At 33.5% G+C, this 17,795-nt stretch overlaps 1 protein-coding gene across 1 annotated transcript; it reads left to right on the top strand.

Moving 5' to 3' along the window:
* The first annotated feature begins 458 nt into the window (after positions 1–458).
* LOC142340782 (uncharacterized) lies at positions 459–7,437 on the top strand. Its single transcript, XM_075391489.1, has 3 exons — positions 459–752; positions 2,348–2,524; positions 7,099–7,437. Exons 1-3 carry the CDS (start codon positions 617–619, stop codon positions 7,221–7,223), a joined length of 438 nt encoding a protein of 145 aa, XP_075247604.1. The 5' UTR covers positions 459–616; the 3' UTR covers positions 7,224–7,437.
* The last annotated feature ends 10,358 nt before the right edge of the window (positions 7,438–17,795 follow it).

Below are 17,795 nucleotides of genomic sequence, written 5' to 3' on the forward strand. Positions count from 1 at the left end.
AGTTAGTTTTCCATATTTTTTGCTTCAGAAGAAGTACTGAAACAAGGGGCTTACGTTTTTTCATTTCTATACGTAGATATTTCTTTATTTTTATTCTCTATTGTGGAGAGGGAAAATGCTTTTAACCATAGGAAAACTTTGCTTGAGTCGGATAAACTTTGCTAAAATTTTGAGTTTTTGATCTAAAATGGCAATTTTGTTCGTTTAACTGAGGTATGTGTTTTTATTTTATGCTGACAAATTGATTCTCATTCTCAATTTTTTTGTACGACTTTTTTGGTAATTTTCGGCACACTTTTTTGCTTTTATGATTTATGACTAATTAATGGTCAGGCGGCACACTTCAAAGATCAATCGCAGTTAATTAAAATTGACTTATTCACGCATACTGAAAAATCTCACATATACATGGTATAGTATGTTTTTGTACGCTTTAACTTTCAATCAACAAGAACATGAAAATATAACACACTCAGAAATCATTTTTGGTTCAGTCAAACTGACATCAAATGCTACGAGTGCTTCATAAAACAAGTTAAATTTTGACCAAAATTCAAGACAACTTGAACAAAAAACTTTGATTTTAATTGTTTTTTGACCTCGAAGCAATATTAAAATGGAGAAAGTGAAAGAGTACAACTTTGAGATTTCAGTGGGTGTTAATTGTTCGTTTGCCTTGCTGTCAATTATTTTGGGCTCCGTGGCTTTGGGGGGTGGGTATACAGCTCTGGGAACCATCACCCTGGTGGCAAGTAAGTTCTCCTTGTACTACTCTTTGTTTTCATCACTCTAAAACCTTTCCCGTATGAGATTCTCCAAAAAAAGAGGATAGAGGAAAGGCAGAGGACTTGTCGGGAAAAAGGAGAACATGTCAAAATGACATTTCACGTGGTTTTTTGTGTAATTTTTTGAGTTCCTTAGTGATTTTTACAGAGATTTATTTTATTTTTTCATTCAATTTTGTTAGTATTTTCTACGACCATCTTCAGATTAAGGTCATAATTGTGGGTCTTTCCCATTATAGCCCCCCACCCCCCCCCCCAGCTTAGTGGTCAGATAACCTATACCCCCCCCCCAAAATGGTAACTATACCATAATGGGGGGCTATAATTTCATGGGGGCTATAATGGGAAAGACCCATAATTGTTTACGGAAACTATTACAGTTAGCAAATTTCGTTCAATTTTTCTTCAAGTTTGGATTTATCCGAAACTAGTTTCCGATGAGTAGCTCACATCCACCTGCAGACTCTAATAACTAAGAGGGTGTTTATTAGACTAAAATGAAAGAAAGCCCGAGTTTGTGATTAAATAGTCAAAATAATAATTGTCCGTCCCGATACTACTTGTGAAACACGAAGACAATTGGCAGTTTTGTCATCGCCTTTTTCACTCTTCACATAAATTATTGAGTCTTTGAATTTGGTCTCGAGTAACTTAAGATAAATTTTGGACAATAAAGTTTTTGGCCAATTACATGATCAAAAAAGTCAAAATGGTCTTTCAACGAGGAAGATGGCATCGCAGAATTAAAAATGGTTACGATGTATTGCCACTCATTTCAACAAAACGCCAAATTTTTCGAGATTTGCCCTTTCGGACATTGAGATCTCATGGGATCTCATGAGATATCACAATACCTTTCGAAAATCTCATGTGTTCATAAGCCAAAATCTCCTGTGAAATTGCATAAAACTCGTATCTTCTCGTGCCTCAAATGAAAAATCATATGATTTAACATTAAAGATTACACGAAATCTTAATTAAATTACCAGGAAAACTAAGATGTCCAACTCAAGAGAATCATGTAAAATTGGGATCTAATCTATTGCTAGACTCACCCCCCCCCCCCCCCCCTCCCCTCCCCCCTCCCCCCACACCCCGTGTTTTGTATGCCTCCAGTTGCAATTTTGTGTAAATAAAATAGCACTTGTGCTTGGGGGTCATAATAGATATATGCATAATGTGTAACTTTCTCGGGGGCTACAGTTAGTGAGTGATATCAATAGTTTAGGGTTCGTTGTTAATTCTAGTTTCAAACTTTCAATCTTAAGCTCCAGCATTATCTAAACTAAAAAAAATTGAGGTCCTATGTTTTCGTCTTAATCTAGCTCTCTAAAAGCCCAATGGCATCAAGGAATGAAATCGTGTCTTTCCCATTATAGCTCCAAACCACCCGCAGCTTAGTGATCATATGACATATACACCCCCTTCCCAATGATGATAAACATACCATAAACATACCATGAGGGGCTCGAATTTCGTGGAGGGCAGGATGGGAAATATCCATGAAACCCGCTGAGCTTGTCTTGTTCTCAGAACTTCAGGATCTATATGCCCTTTTATAGATCTCTCACCAGCATGCATAATGCTGTTCATGCTACTCCACAACCGAATGTCCTCGAAGTACAAGAACACTCCTAAGAACCTGCTCATCTTCACAGCTCTAATGGCTACTGTAGCTCTAGTTAACACAACCATTGGGGCTGTATTCGCTGCTAAGGCATACCACAACGGAGAGAAAGGTTAGACATGGACCAGATCAACCGGGTCTGTTTCATTTTCTTACAAGAACGAAATTCTTTTCTTACCCAGGATGATACCCCAGGTCGAGGTGGCCAGACCGAAATGAGCTCTGATCAGACAATCTTCGAGCGCACACATGTTCTCGGTGCGCTCGAATTACATGGTCTGGAGAAGGCTTCGAGCGCACTTTTGTCTGGACAATGGTCTGGAACTTGCCTGATCAGAGGTCAGTTTGGTCTGGGGCGGTCTGATCAGAGGTCACTTTGGTCTGGGACGGTCTAATCAGAGGCAGTTTCAAGCGCACACTAGTCTGACCAGAGGCCAAGTCGGGCGAATCTTTTTTCAAGTTTTTTTTTGTTTTTCTACTGACATTTTTTGTCTCCGGTAAGAGTCAACAATATAGCAGCATTCTGAGCAAAACTCCATCTGAAAATCTGTTGGGTTTGATCAGAACCAAGGAGTCCAGCTGATGGCAACTGCCGGTCCCCTCAATAAACGGTTATGAATCAAAGTAGATCAAGACGTTTTTATGCAAAGCTGTCTAAGTTTATTTATTCAGTTAAAAAGATAAATTAAGGGCACACTCAAAAATTTTTTGGGCACATTTTCTGGTTTTATTTTCATTAGCAATACTTTTAGAATTGGCTTTTCATTAGTAGACAGGGGTGGGCCAGATGAAGTTGAGTTGCGGTCAACGGGGTCCGGTTTGACCTAGCTCATATTCTGGACAAACTTTTGATCGCGCCTTTTGCCAGAGGTCCATACCTCCAATTTTGTTCTTTTCTGTCCGTGACACAGGTCACTCTGGCCCACACCTGTTGCGCGCGAACGAGTTCATTCTGGGTAATCTTGTGCTAAAAATCTCGTAAGAGTTTTTGCATTTAAAAAATGTAATAATATAAAATGGTCATACCTAGTAATCTCTTAGACGCAAATGTCAACCCTAAAAAGTAGGTTTCGAGAAAATCTCGTTAATTTTGGACAAAAATATTTTATGCTGCTCCGAATTGCGTTTTAATTCATTTCTCATTTTGAGGCAGTTCAACTCAATTGGTGCAAGTTTAATGTCGAGAGAAAAATTATAATAGTGCAAAAATTGACTTCATTTTTTTCAAATTTAATCAAACAAGTGGCCTATTTAAGCTTTAATTGTACCACTTGACATCGAGAAACAGTACCCCGCTACATGCTTTTTTATGGGTAATCAGAATACAATAGAATTGAGCCAATATCATTCTTGAAAACGTTGAAAATTCAACATCACCAACTATTGTTGGACGAATGTATCTCTAAACTTTTGAGATTAATTCCTTCTACATTAGTAGGTTTTGTTATGTTTTCAAAGTTTTAGTTGGTTATGTTAACATCTTTTAACGTTTTGCGCTGTGTTGAAAGTCAAACAAGTCTATAGACCAGCAAGCCCAACTTTGAAAGTTAGGCTAAACAAGCCGAACAAGTCTGAAATTGTCTTATTTAAAGTTCTCCTTAGTAGGCCAGTGGGCGCGCTTGGCGTGCGTTGTGACTTTGACGAGATAAGCGGCCTGCTGTTTCCGATTACATCCCATAGTGCATGCACGAGAGACCACCTAGACAGGAACAGTGGTCTGCGTAGAAATGATATAGGGATTTCTTTATTGCACTGGAATGGTGCTAGGAAAATTGGCCAACAGGACGTTTAGCCGACAAGGAAAAAATGAGAAATTTAGCCGACAGTTTTTTTCATAATTGGTAAAAAAAGTTCATAATTGGTCCATAAATCAGTAGTTCGGTTGTGATAGGTTCATATCAAGTCCCACGGGCCGCTGAGGCATGGCCATGGCCCGTGAGGCATGGCCAGATGCGGTTAAATACCTTCCGACCACGGATAGACCTTCTTTACACTAGTTGATGTAAAAACTGCGGTATATTTGTCCGGTTATGAAAGTGTTTTAAATTGGCCAATCACAGCTTTAGAATAAGTTTCATTGCTAATTTTACTTAAATTGTTGGTTAAATTTCTCAATTTTTGGTTGTCGGCTAAACGCCCTGTCGGCCAATACGGCGGCCACCCACTGGAATGTATAAATTGCTATGTATTGTATTGATTGTAATGGTTAGGAATGTAATTCTACTGGACGATTTTGTATCAAAAACAACTTTTGGCTAGATTTTATCAAGACTTATGCTTTCACTTCGGCTTATTTCAGCAAGACCAGATTTTATACTGTTTTCAATGTTCTACAGAGGAGATACAGTTCAGAAAAAAATATTTGTTTTCACGTGAATTGCGAATCAAACAAACAATGTTGACAGTTTTACTAAATAACCATCATATTAAAGCTTTATTGGATGTAAAATGAAGAGAAACACCTATTGTGGGAAGAAAAGGGGCTGGCTGATTTTCGAGGTAAAATGGAAAATAGAGTTTTGTTTTGGGCGGTAATTACCAATGATTTTATTGTTCGCTTACTCTAATTTACTTCCAATTTGCCTCGTCTGACAAGACAGTTCTTGCGAAAAAAATAGAAAATGTATTTATTGAACAATGTTGATATGCACCCGTACCTAACTTTCAGAGTAATTCAGTACTGAATCAGGAAGATTTTCAGAAACAATTCAGTACCGATTCAGTGTCTGTTCATGTCACATTTGGCACTGAAATTCTCTGATTCAGACTCTGATTCAGACTCTGAATCAGACTCTGAATCAGACTCTGATTTTTTTCTGATTCAGACTCTGAATCAGACTCTGAATTATTCTGATTCCGACTCTGATTCAGACTCTGAATCAGACTCGGAATCAGACTCCGATTTTTCGCTGAATTAGGGTAAATTCATAACTATATTCGTGAGCCAAGCCAGGTTTTACAATTGCTTTTGCTCTCAGGTCCTTAAAAAATACAATTTCATGCAATACCTGTCGAAATTGAAGAAATTTGTATAGGTTGTCAGAAATTTTCTCAAGTCAAGTTAAAGACTGACTTTTTGAGATTTTCCAGTATGTTCTGTGTGGTTTAAACCCTCCTCCTTTTTCATTCCGGGCTGGGGACCGGCAGTGGCGGAGTTACTGAAATTAACTATAGGAAAACTGTTATAGCATGGTTAAAAAAAACCAAGCTTGTAGAGTTTTCAAAAACAAAAACAAGACAAAATTAAACATCAAAACAAGACAATACTAAAAAAAACATCAGATAGCTCAAAGAATGTCTAAAATAACCCATACAACTAGAGAAAATTGAATTATTTTACAATAACAAAAGTTTAGTTCTAAAAATGTTCTAAAAACGATTATAGACAAAATGCAACTTCTTTAAATAATGACAACTTTTTCTCAAATAAACAATTTTTTGCAGATTCACAGTTCACATAGCCAATACAACTCGTTGTAAACCAAAAATGCCGGAAAAATTTAATATTTCACAGCACCAATAAAACCTATTTTAAAACTGATTATAGAGAAAATTGCAACTTCTTCAAATAAAGACAACTTTTTTCAAAAAAACGTATTCTGACCAAATCTTTTGCAGATTCACAGTTCACATAGCCCATACAACTCGTTTTAAACCAAAAATGCCGGAAAAATTTAATATTTCACAGCACCAATAAAACCTATTTTAAAACTGATTATAGAGAAAATTGCAACTTCTTTAAATAAAGACAACTTCTTTTCAAAAATAAAATATAGACTTTTCTGATCAAATGTTTTCTGACCAAATTTTTGCAGACTCACAACTCAAAGCATACGTACAGCTGCATTGAAATCGGTTCTAAGTACCCAAAATCTTCTGAGTTTTAATATGTTTCCACAAAAAAAAATCAAAAAAGCCTTTGAATAACTGTTAAATAACCGATAAGAAAATTTTTTGTACTTTCCTGCAGTGTTGTGAAAAGTTTCTGATTTTCATTTTGATCCAGAGCTAATTCAGAAATGCATTCTGAATTTTCTTCTGACTCAGAACTAATTCAGAATTGCTCTCTGAATTTTCTTCTGATTCAGAGAAATTCAGACGACATAGATTCTGAATTTTGCTCTGATTCAGAGAGGTTTCAGAATCAATACAGAAACTATTCTGAAAACTTTCTGAATCAGTACTGAAAGTTAATATTATTCTGAAAATGTTCTGATTCAGTTCTTATGCCGACTGAATGGAAGGTACGGGCAGCAATTAATATAAAAACAACTCTGCAAAACAATTTTCATCAGTAGAAATTGGTAACGATTAGATTAGAAGTTTCTCAATATACAAACGCAAAAAAAACACTTTAAATGTGCCGTTTATCGGCGAAAAATGAATTCAATGTAAAACGATGTAGAGTTTTTTTTGCAAAATTCACTTTGGGCATCTTTAATTATTTTCGCTTAGTATGGTCACCTTAACCTTTTTTTCTCTGATACCTTAACTCTTATGATAGCATTATTGACTACAGAAAAGTGGTGAAAAGTATAATCCCAAAGCAGTTCTTTGAGAGGTTTAGATTTTCTTAGTTTTTGTCAGGCACAAGCAAGATGACAAAGCAAGGCACAAGCAAGATATTTTTTGCTATTTCTTTGCAATAACTGACTAAATTTATTTTTTTTTGTTTTTTTGTTTCAGATATTCCAATAGACGGAAATCGAGTGGTGGTTGCACCCTGTATATTTGGAGTAATTCTCTGCCTCATAAATGCAACTATGATCTCAACATTCTATTCAACAATCACAGACGAAAAACTTTTTTGAACGCTGACACTAAGCACACAATTATTTCATAATTGCGTGATTATTTCAAAAATTTGCAAAAGAGTACTTGACTGAGAAAGGCATGGATACAAAATTGGACCGAAACTTTTGTATAGTTGTATTGATATCACCATCCAAGAGGTGTTATTTAGTTAGATTAGTTTTTAAATTTACATATTTTACTCTTATTAAATTGACATACCTTAGAGTCCCATTTCTTGACCTGTGTTCCCAATGACTACTCCTAGAATACTGTAAATCTTGCTTACAGTGTTGTACATACAGACTTACACTTGAATCTTGCTTACAGACTATCTCTGTTATGTCATAGGGTTGTTTAAAGGAGCCATTAAGATAAAAAAAAACCATTTTAGTACCGTGTAGACACACTACAAGCACTGTACCTGCACGTACCTGCAAATGCAGGTATTTCAACTGAAATATGCATGTATTCCCCGCGCTCAATTTACCTGAAATTTACCTGAACAGTCCAAATTTCAGGTAACTTTACATGCACAATTTACTTTAAATTTTTAGGTAAATTGCCTTTACAATGAGTGTACTGCAAAGGTAAATTACCTGAAAATTTAAGGTAAGCTGTGCAATTAAAATTACCTGAAATTTGGACTGTTCAACTTTAATTATGCAATCTGAGATCGATCTTCAAACAATACTCGCATAAAACCTAGATCAAGATAGCTTAGAGCTCGCTCGTTGAGTCATTTGCTTTGCTCGACAAAATTCCATTCCTCTGTAATTGTTATATAGATTAAATATAATTGTTCCCATAATTTTTGGGAAATTGGGAGACATTTTGGAAAAATGGGGAGCCATTTAACTTTGGTTTCATTTCTAGTTTTTTCTATTATATTAGAAAATCAGAGAATTATGCCGGCATAATTTATCGACAAGCATGTTTTCTTAAGCATTGATTGCGCCCGCGGTTATTCAACATTTCCGAACAGTTTTGTTTTTTAAATTAAAAGATTGAAACTTTATTAGCTTAATTTGAGCTATTTAGGTAATTTTTTGCAAATCAGTTTCCTGCATCGTGTTACTACTGTTATACCTATTATTTGTTGATGAAAAATTAATAGAACTAAGAAGAAGTGTTTGTACTTGTTTACTTGCGGGTGTTGTCCTGTTTAAAAGGGCAAAAGATACCTCAATCGAAGATAACTCAAATCGAAGTGAATAAATTGAAAAGATTTGTATTTTTTATAAATTTTTGTCAAAAACAATTGTACGAGCAACGACAAAATGTATTCGCTTTCAACAACTTTATTGATTATTATGATTAACAAGAAAGCAGCAGTCAGTAAAGAACTCTTGCAGTAAAAGCATTATAGGCTTATGTCAAAATGAATGTAATCAGGACATCGGCTAATTTTCCTCACACCAACCCCCCCCCCCCCAAACCACCCCCGTACCGAACGCCAAGTCAATATTAGTACTGGGCAAGTCTAATTGCAAGTCTAGGTATCAGTACTGATTCAGAGCTATGATCATAACACATTTAAGACTTGTCAGACTTGGCCAAGACTTGCCAAGTCTTAATCCAAGTCTTGGCCAATACTTGCCAAGTCTTAATCCAAGTCTTTGCCAAGACTTGCCAAGTCTTAATCCAAGTCTTGGCCAAGACTTGCCAAGTCTTAATCCAAGTCTTTGCCAAGACTTGCCAAGTCTTAATCCAAGTCTTGGCCAAGACTTGCCAAGTCTTAATCCAAGTCTTGGCCAAGACTTGCCAAGTCTTAATCCAAGTCTTGGCCAAGACTTGCCAAGTCTTAATCCAAGTCTTGGCCAAGACTTGCCCAGTCTTAATCCAAGTCTTGGCCAAGACTTGCCAAATCTTAATCCAAGTCTTGGCCAAGACTTGCCAAGTCTTAATCCAAGACTTGGCCAAGACTTGGCAAGTCTTAATCCAGTCTCAAATGGCCGAAAAAATGGTCAAAAATAGCCCAAAAAAACGTCAAAACTGATCGAAACAACGTCAAAAATGGCCGAAAAAAACGTCAAAATTAGCCGAAAAAAAAACGTCAAAACTAATCGAAAAAACGTCAAAAATGGCCGAAAAAAACGTCAAAAATAGCCGAAAAAAACGTCAAAACTGATCGAAAAAACGTCAAAAATGGCGGAAAAAAATCAAAAATAGCCGAAAAAAACGTCAAAACTGATCGAAAAAAACGTCAAAAATAGCCGAAAAAAAACGTCAAAACTGATCGAAAGAAACTCAAAAATGGCCGAAAAAAGCGTTAAAACTGATCGAAAAAACGTCAAAAATAGCCGAAAAAAAACGTCAAAACTGATCGAAAAAACCTCAAAAATAGCCGAAAAAAGCGTTAAAACTGATCGAAAAAACGTCAAAAATAGCCGAAAAAAAGTCAATAACAATCGAAGAAAACGTCAAAACTGATCAAAAAAGGGTCAAAAATGGACGAAAAAAACGTCAAAACTGATCGAAAAAACGTCAAAAATAGCCGAAAAAAAACGTCAAAACTGATCGAAAAAACCTCAAAAATAGCCGAAAAAAGCGTTAAAACTGATCGAAAAAACGTCAAAAATAGCCGAAAAAAAAGTCAATAACAATCGAAAAAAACGACAAAACTGATCAAAAAAACGTCAAAAATGGCCCAAAAAAGCCGAAAAAAAAGGTCAAAAATAGCCGGCAAAAGAAATCAACGGGACCTCTAAAAAAGCTACAACAAAAGCTGTTTTCCTATACTCAGTTAAAAAAGAGTACTACAACACTGAATTGGCCGCAGGCGACCAAAAAGTATAAAAACACCGACAAACGTCTTTTTTTTAAATTAAAGACAAAAAAAAATAGAGGCATCGAATTCAAAATATAAAGGCATCAGAACCAATTTTTTTCGTTTTTGACCTAGAGAAAAATTAATGGTTTTTTAAAGGCAAGTATAGTATTAATAAACGGTTTTTGGGTCAAAACGAAACAAAAACAGCTAAAGAAGAACACGAAAAAGAAAAATAGAGGCATCGTATTCAAAATATAAAGGCATCAGAAGCAATTTTTTTTCGTTTTTGACTCAGAGAAAAATTAATGGTTTTTTAAAGGCAAGTATAGTATTAATAGACGGTTTTTGGGTCAAAACGAAAAAAAACAGCTAAAGAAGAACACGAAAAAGAAAAATAGAGGCATCGTATTCAAAATATAAAGGCATCAGAAGCAATTTTTTTTTTCGTTTTTGACCCAGAGAAAAATTAATGGTTTTTTAAAGGCAAGTAAAGTATTAATAGATGGTTTTTGGGTCAAAACGAAAAAAATAGCTAAAGAAGAACAAGAAAAAGAAAAAAAGAGGAATCGTATTCAAAATTTAAAGGCATCTTAACCGATTTTTTTTTTCGTTTTTGACCCAGAGAAAAATTAATGGTTTTTTTAGAGGCATGTAAAGTATTATTAGACGGTTTTTGGGTCAAAACGAAAAAAAGCTAAAGAAGAACACGAAAAAGAAAAATAGAGGCATCGTATTCAAAATATAAAGGCATCAGAAGCAATTTTTTTTCGTTTTTGACTCAGAGAAAAATTAATGGTTTTTTTAGAGGCAAGTATAGTATTAATAAACGGTTTTTGGGTCAAAACGAAACAAAAACAGCTAAAAAAGAACACGAAAAAGAAAAATAGAGGCATCGTATTCAAAATATAAAGGCATCAGAAGCAATTTTTTTCGTTTTTGACTCAGAGAAAAATTAATGGTTTTTTAAAGGCAAGTATAGTATTAATAGACGGTTTTTGGGTCAAAACGAAAAAAAAAACAGCTAAAGAAGAACACGAAAAAGAAAAATAGAGGCATCGTATTCAAAATATAAAGGCATCAGAAGCAATTTTTTTTTTCGTTTTTGACTCAGAGAAAAATTAATGGTTTTTTAAAGGCAAGTAAAGTATTAATAGACGTGTTTGGGTCAAAACGAAAAAAAAACAGCTAAAGAAGAACACGAAAAAGAAAAATAGAGGCTTGGTATTCAAAATATAAAAGCATCAGAAGCATTTTTTTTGTTTTTGACCCAGAAAAAAATTAATGGTTTTTTAAAGAAAAGTAAAGTATTAATAGATGGTTTTTTGGTCAAAACGAAAAAAAACAGCTAAAGAAGAACACGAAAAAGAAAAAAAGAGGCATCGTATTCGAAATATAAAGGCATCAGAACCAATTTTTTTCGTTTTTGACCCAGAGAAAAACTAATGGTTTTTTAAAGGCAAGTAAAGTATTAATAGATGGTTTTTGGATCAAAACGAAAAAAATAGCTAAAGAAGAACAAGAAAAAGAAAAATAGAGGAATCGTATTCAAAATATAAAGGCATCTTAACCGATTTTTTTTTTCGTTTTTGACCCAGAGAAAAATTAATGGTTTTTTTAGAGGCATGTAAAGTATTATTAGACGGTTTTTGGGTCAAAACGAAAAAAAGCTAAAGAAGAACACGAAAAAGAAAAATAGAGGCATCGTATTCAAAATATAAAGGCATCAGAACTGATTTTTTTCTTCTTTGGACCCAAACAGAAAAATGCTTGTCTTTTAAGACCAAATTGGTTATGATTTAAGGTTTTTGGGGTCAGAATGAAAAAAAAAACCGAAGAAAACGAGAACACACTAAAGAAACATATGAACATCGCGTTTAAAAATAAAGTCATGAGAGTTGATTTTTTTTCGTTTTTGACCCCAAACACAAAAATGCTAGTCTTTTAAGACCAAATTGATCATGACTTAAACTTTCTAGGTTTAGAAAGAACAAAAATCAAAGAAAACGAGAGCACACTAAAGAAACTTATGAACATCGTATTTAAAAATAAAGTCATCAGAGTTGATTTTATTTCGTTTTTGAAACCAAAAAAAGAAAATCCTAGTTTTTCAAGACAAAATTGACTATGATTTATTGTTTTTGGGGTCAGAACAAAAAAAACCAAGAAAACGAGAACACACTCAAGCAACATATGAACGTCTTTTGCAAAGATTTCGATCGCAACATTTTCTTTCAAAAATCTGTTCGCATTATTGTGATCGCAAAACTTTCGAGTGCAACATCTTCTTTCGCAGTAATTTTGATGGCATTATCTTCTTTCGCAAAATCTCGATCGTAATATCTTTGTTCGCAAAAACTTCGATCGCAATGTCCTCTTTCGCAAAATTTAATTGCAATATTTTAATCGCTATATCTTCTTTCGAAAAGAATTTGATCACAATATCTCCTTTCGCAATATGTTCTTTCACAAAAATTTCGATCGCAATATCTTCTTTCGCAAAATTTGTTTGCAATAATTTCGATCACAATATCTTCTTTCACAAAAATCCTGACCGTAATATCTTTTGCAAATAATAATGGTAAGAGTAAGAAAACGAATAGGAAAAAGAACAGAAACAAGAAGCAGAATAACAAAGAAAACAAGAATAAAAAGAAGAATAAGAATAAGAACATGGAGAACAAGAATAAGAGTAACAGAAAGAATAAGAGTAATAATAAAAACAACAAAAATAAGAAAATAATAAGAAGAATAACAACAGAAACAATAATAGTAATAGTAACAACAATAATAATAATAATAATAATAATAATAATAATAATAATAATACTAAAAATAATAATAATAATAATCGTAAAAATAAAAATAAAAAAATTAATAATAACAATTCAAACGAAATTTGCGAAAGATACTGCGATTGAAGTGTTTGCAAATGAAGATATTCTGATCAAAATAGAGCAAACAAATTTTGCACAAATGCTGCGATAAAACGTTTTGCGAAAAATGATATTGCGAACGAATTTACGAAAGAAGGTAATGGGATCAAAATATTGCCAAAGATTTTGCAAAACAGGATACAGCTTATCAAAAATTTCGACCCCAATATCTTCTTCAACAAAAAATTCGGTCTCAGTAACATCTTTCGCAAAACTCGGTTGCATTATTTTGCTTGCAATTTCTCTCGCAATACTTTTGAGCGCACTATCTTTTGCAAAACGTTTGATCGCAATATCGTTCGCAATATTTCGATCGCAAAATCTTTCGCAAAAATTCCGATCGCAATATCTTCTTTCACAAAAATCTTGATCGCAATATCTTTTGCAAATAATAATAGTAAGAATAAGAATACGAATGCAAAAAAGAATAAAATAAGAACGAAAACAAGAAGAATAAAAAAATAAGAATAAGAAGAAGAATAAGAACAAGAAGAACAAGAACAAGAATAAGAGAAAGAATAAGACTAACAACAAAAAAATTATAATAAAAGTGAAATAATAATGAAAATGATAAGAATAATATTAATAATAATAATAATAATAATAATAATAAAAATAATAATAGTAATACTAATAATAACAATAAGAATAATAATAAAACTAATAATAATAAAAATAATAATAATAATAATAATAATAATAATAATAATAATAAAAATAATAATAATAATAATAATAATAAGAATAATAATAATCACCCTTTGTTTCCAGCGGATCAATTGTTGTTCCATCTTCTTCCCCTAAAGAAAGAAAAACACAAAGCAGAAGGTTGCAATTACAAAGAAATCTTTTAGAACAACCACAAAGGAAGAGTTCAGATAGCTCAGTTTTTCAGAAGCTCATATTTAGAGCACAGTTTTTATAGTAATTCACCAAAAGAGTCAACTAGAAAGCTCAAAAACTGCTGCATTATGTGATTGAGTCCATTTTTGGTGAGCCGAAGGTGAAACTTGTCTGTACCCTTCGCGTCAAAGTCGCTTTCCTTTAAAAGTCTCGGGCTTTTGTATCTATGTTTAAGTTTTTCGGCTAGATAAAGATTACTTTTAGTCCTCAGATCTGGATCAAAATCCGCTCTGGGCAAACAGCCACTAAATCCAACAATGCACTCATGCAGCACTTCAATGACATATTCAAAGTTCCTGCAGATTTCTTCAACTTTTGATGAGTTTAAATCGTTGTCACCGCAGATGTTGAAAACGTGAGTGTATTTCAGAAGATCACTGGTCGATGTTCTGAGATGAATGGATCTCCGGCCGCCCTGGCAATTATAAGACGGGCTGCAAAAAGCAAGAGAAAAGTCAGTTAATTTACATGACAAAGCCAACAACATAACACAATACTTACCGATAACGGCGAACTCGCTCATTTAGAGCAAGCAGCCCCTCAGCATCACGGAGATTAGAATCTCCGACGAATACTATTCTTGTCTAAGGAAAGAGAAACAATATTTAACATTAACCTCAAAGAGAATCAGATTGAATCTGACGACCCATAACTTGCGTTATGAATCTAAACACTAGAAAATATTACTTGTGTAATAGCTTTGGGCAACAAGAGAAAAGTACTTTGCTTTTAGGCATGTGTTTTGAAATTTATACCTCAAGAATTAACATATATCTCAAATAAACCTAAATTGAATGTGACGACCCATAACTTGCGTTATGAATCTAAACATTCGAAACCATTACTTGTGTAATAGCTTCAGGCAACAAGAAGAAAATTTTTAGATTTTGGGCAAATAGTTTAAAATTTATACTTCAAATTTGATTTTGGGAATATGTTTTGAAATTTACACCTCAAGAATTAAAGTATAAATTTCAAAGAAATTCAAATTGAATGTGACGACCCATAACTTGCGTTATGAATCTAAACGTTCGAAACCATTACTTGCGTAATAGCTTCAGGCAACAAGAGGAAAGATTCAATTTTGGGAATTTATTTCGAAATTTATACCAAGAACCAACATATATCTCAAAGAGAATCAATTTGAATGTGACGACCCATAACTTGTGATCTTAGTCTAAACACTAGAAACCATTACTTGTGTAATAGCTTCGGCCAACAGGAGGAATGTAATTTGATTTTAGGCATATGTTTTGAAACTTATACCTCAATACTTAGCATCTAACTCAAAGAAATTCAAATTGAAAGTGACGACCCATAACATGCGTTATGAGCCTAGACACTAGAAACCATTAATTGTGTAATAGCGTCAGGCAACAGGAGGAAAGTAATTTGATTTTAAGCATATGTTTTGAAATTTATACCACAAGAATGAAAATATATATCTCAAAGAAATTCAAATTGAATGTGACAACACATAACTTGCGTTATGAATTTAAACATTCGAAACCATTACTTGCGTAATAACTTGAGGCAATAAGAGGAAAGATTCACTTTTAGAAATTTATTTCGAAATTTATACCAAGAACCAATATATATCTCAAAGAGAACAAATTGGAATGTGACGACACATAGCTTGCGTTATGAGTCTAAACACTAGAAACCATTACTTCTGTGATAGCTTCGGCCGACAGGAGGGTAAAAAAATTGATATTAGACAAATGTTTTGAAACTTTTGCCTCAATACTTAGCATCTAACTCAAAGAAATTCAAATTGAAAATGACGACCCAAAACTTGCGTTATGAGTCTAAACAATAGAAATCATTACTTGTGTAATAGCTTCGGGCAACAGGAGAAAAGTAGTTTGATTTTAGGCATATGTTTTGAAATTTATATCTCAAGAATTAACATATACCTAAAAAAATCAAATTGAATGTGACGACCCATAACTTGCGTTATGAATCCAAACATTCGAAACCATTGCTTGTGTAATACCTTCAGGCAACAAGAAAGAAAGTTATTAGATTTTGGGGCAAATAGTTTAAAATTTATACTTCGATATTTAACATATATCCCAACGAGATTCAAACCGGCATGTGACGACCCATAAATTGCGTTATGAATCTAAACACTAGAAATCATTACTTGTGTAACAACTTCAGGCAACAGGAGGAAGTTAATTTGATTTTAGGCATATATTTTGAAATTTATACCTCAAGAATTAACATATAGCTCAAAGAAATTCAAATTGAATGTGAGGACCTATAATTTGCGTTATGAGTCTAAACATTCGACACAATTACTTGTGTAATAGCTTCAGGCAACTACAAGAAAGTTAATAGATTTTGGGCAAATAGTTTAAAATATATATTTCAAGATTTAACATATATCCCAAAGAGATTCAAACCGAAATGTGGCAACCCATAACTTGCGTTATGAGTCTAAACAATCGAAACCTTTATAAACATTTATACCTCAAGAATTAACATATAGCTCAAAGAAATTCAAATTGAATGTGAGGACCTATAATTTGCGTTATGAGTCTAAACATTCGACACAATTACTTGTGTAATAGCTTCAGGCAACTACAAGAAAGTTAATAGATTTTGGGCAAATAGTTTAAAATATATATTTCAAGATTTAACATATATCCCAAAGAGATTCAAACCGAAATGTGGCAACCCATAACTTGCGTTATGAGTCTAAACAATCGAAACCTTTATAAACATTTATACCTCAAGAATTAACATATAGCTCAAAGAAATTCAAATTGAATGTGAGGACCTATAATTTGCGTTATGAGTCTAAACATTCGACACAATTACTTGTGTAATAGCTTCAGGCAACTACAAGAAAGCTAATAGATTTTGGGCAAATAGTTTAAAATATATATTTCAAGATTTAACATATATCCCAAAGAGATTCAAACCGAAATGTGGCAACCCATAACTTGCGTTATGAGTCTAAACACTAGAAACCATTACTTGTGTGCTAGCATCAGGCAACAGGAGGAAAGATTCAATCTTGGGAATTTATTTCGAAATTTATACCAAGAACCAACATATATCTCAAAGAGAACCAATTTGAATGTGACGACTCATAACTTGTGATCTTAGTCTAAACACTAGAAACCATTACTTATGTGATAGCTTCGGCCAACAGGAGGAATAAAAATTGATTTTAGACATATGTTTTGAAACTTATGCCTCAATACTTAGCATCTAACTCAAAGAAATTCAAATTGAATATGACGACCCATAACTTGCGTTTTGAGTCTAAACACTAGAAATCATTACTTGTGTAACAGCTTCAGGCAACAGGAGGAAAGTAATTTGATATTAGGCATATGTTTTGAAATTTATACCTCAAGAATTTACATGTATCTCAAAGAAATTCAAATTGAATGTGAGGACCCATAACTTGCGTCATGAATCTAAACATTCAAAACCATTACTTGTGTAATAGTTTCAGGCAACAAGAAAAAAAGTTATTAGATTTTCGGCAAATAGTTTAAAATTTACACTTCAATATCTGGCATATATCCCAAAAAGTTTCAAACCGGAATGTGACGACCCATAACTTGCGTTATGAGTCTAAACACTAGAAACCATTACTTGTGTAACAACTTCAGGCAACAGGAAGCAAGTAATTTGAATTTAGGCATATGTTTTGGAATTTATACCTCAAGAATTAACATATATCTCAAAGAAATTCAATTTGAATGTGAGGACCCATAACTTGTGATCTTAGTCTAAACACTAGAAACCACTACTTGTGTAATAGCTTCAGGCAAGAGGAGGAAAGATTCAATTTCGGGAATTTATTTCGAGAATTATACCAAGAACCAGCATATATCGCAAAGAGAACCAATTGGAATGTGACGACCCGTAACTTTTGATATGAGTCTATACACTAGAAACCATTACTTGTGTAACAGCTTCAGGCAACAGGAGGGAAGTAATTTGATTTGAGGCATATGTTT

This window comes from Convolutriloba macropyga, chromosome 6 (genome assembly GCF_964194025.1).
Source record: "Convolutriloba macropyga chromosome 6, txConMacr16.3, whole genome shotgun sequence".
NCBI classification, from domain to species: Eukaryota; Metazoa; Xenacoelomorpha; order Acoela; family Convolutidae; genus Convolutriloba; species Convolutriloba macropyga.

Coding starts and splice junctions, on each gene's coding strand:
- LOC142340782 (XM_075391489.1), top strand. CDS start 617: ATGGAGAAAGTGAAAGAGTACAACTTTGAGATTTCAGTGGGTGTTAAT. Junction 753..2,347: donor AACCATCACCCTGGTGGCAA/GTAAGTTCTCCT, acceptor GCCCTTTTATAG/ATCTCTCACCAGCATGCATA. Junction 2,525..7,098: donor ATACCACAACGGAGAGAAAG/GTTAGACATGGA, acceptor TTTTTGTTTCAG/ATATTCCAATAGACGGAAAT.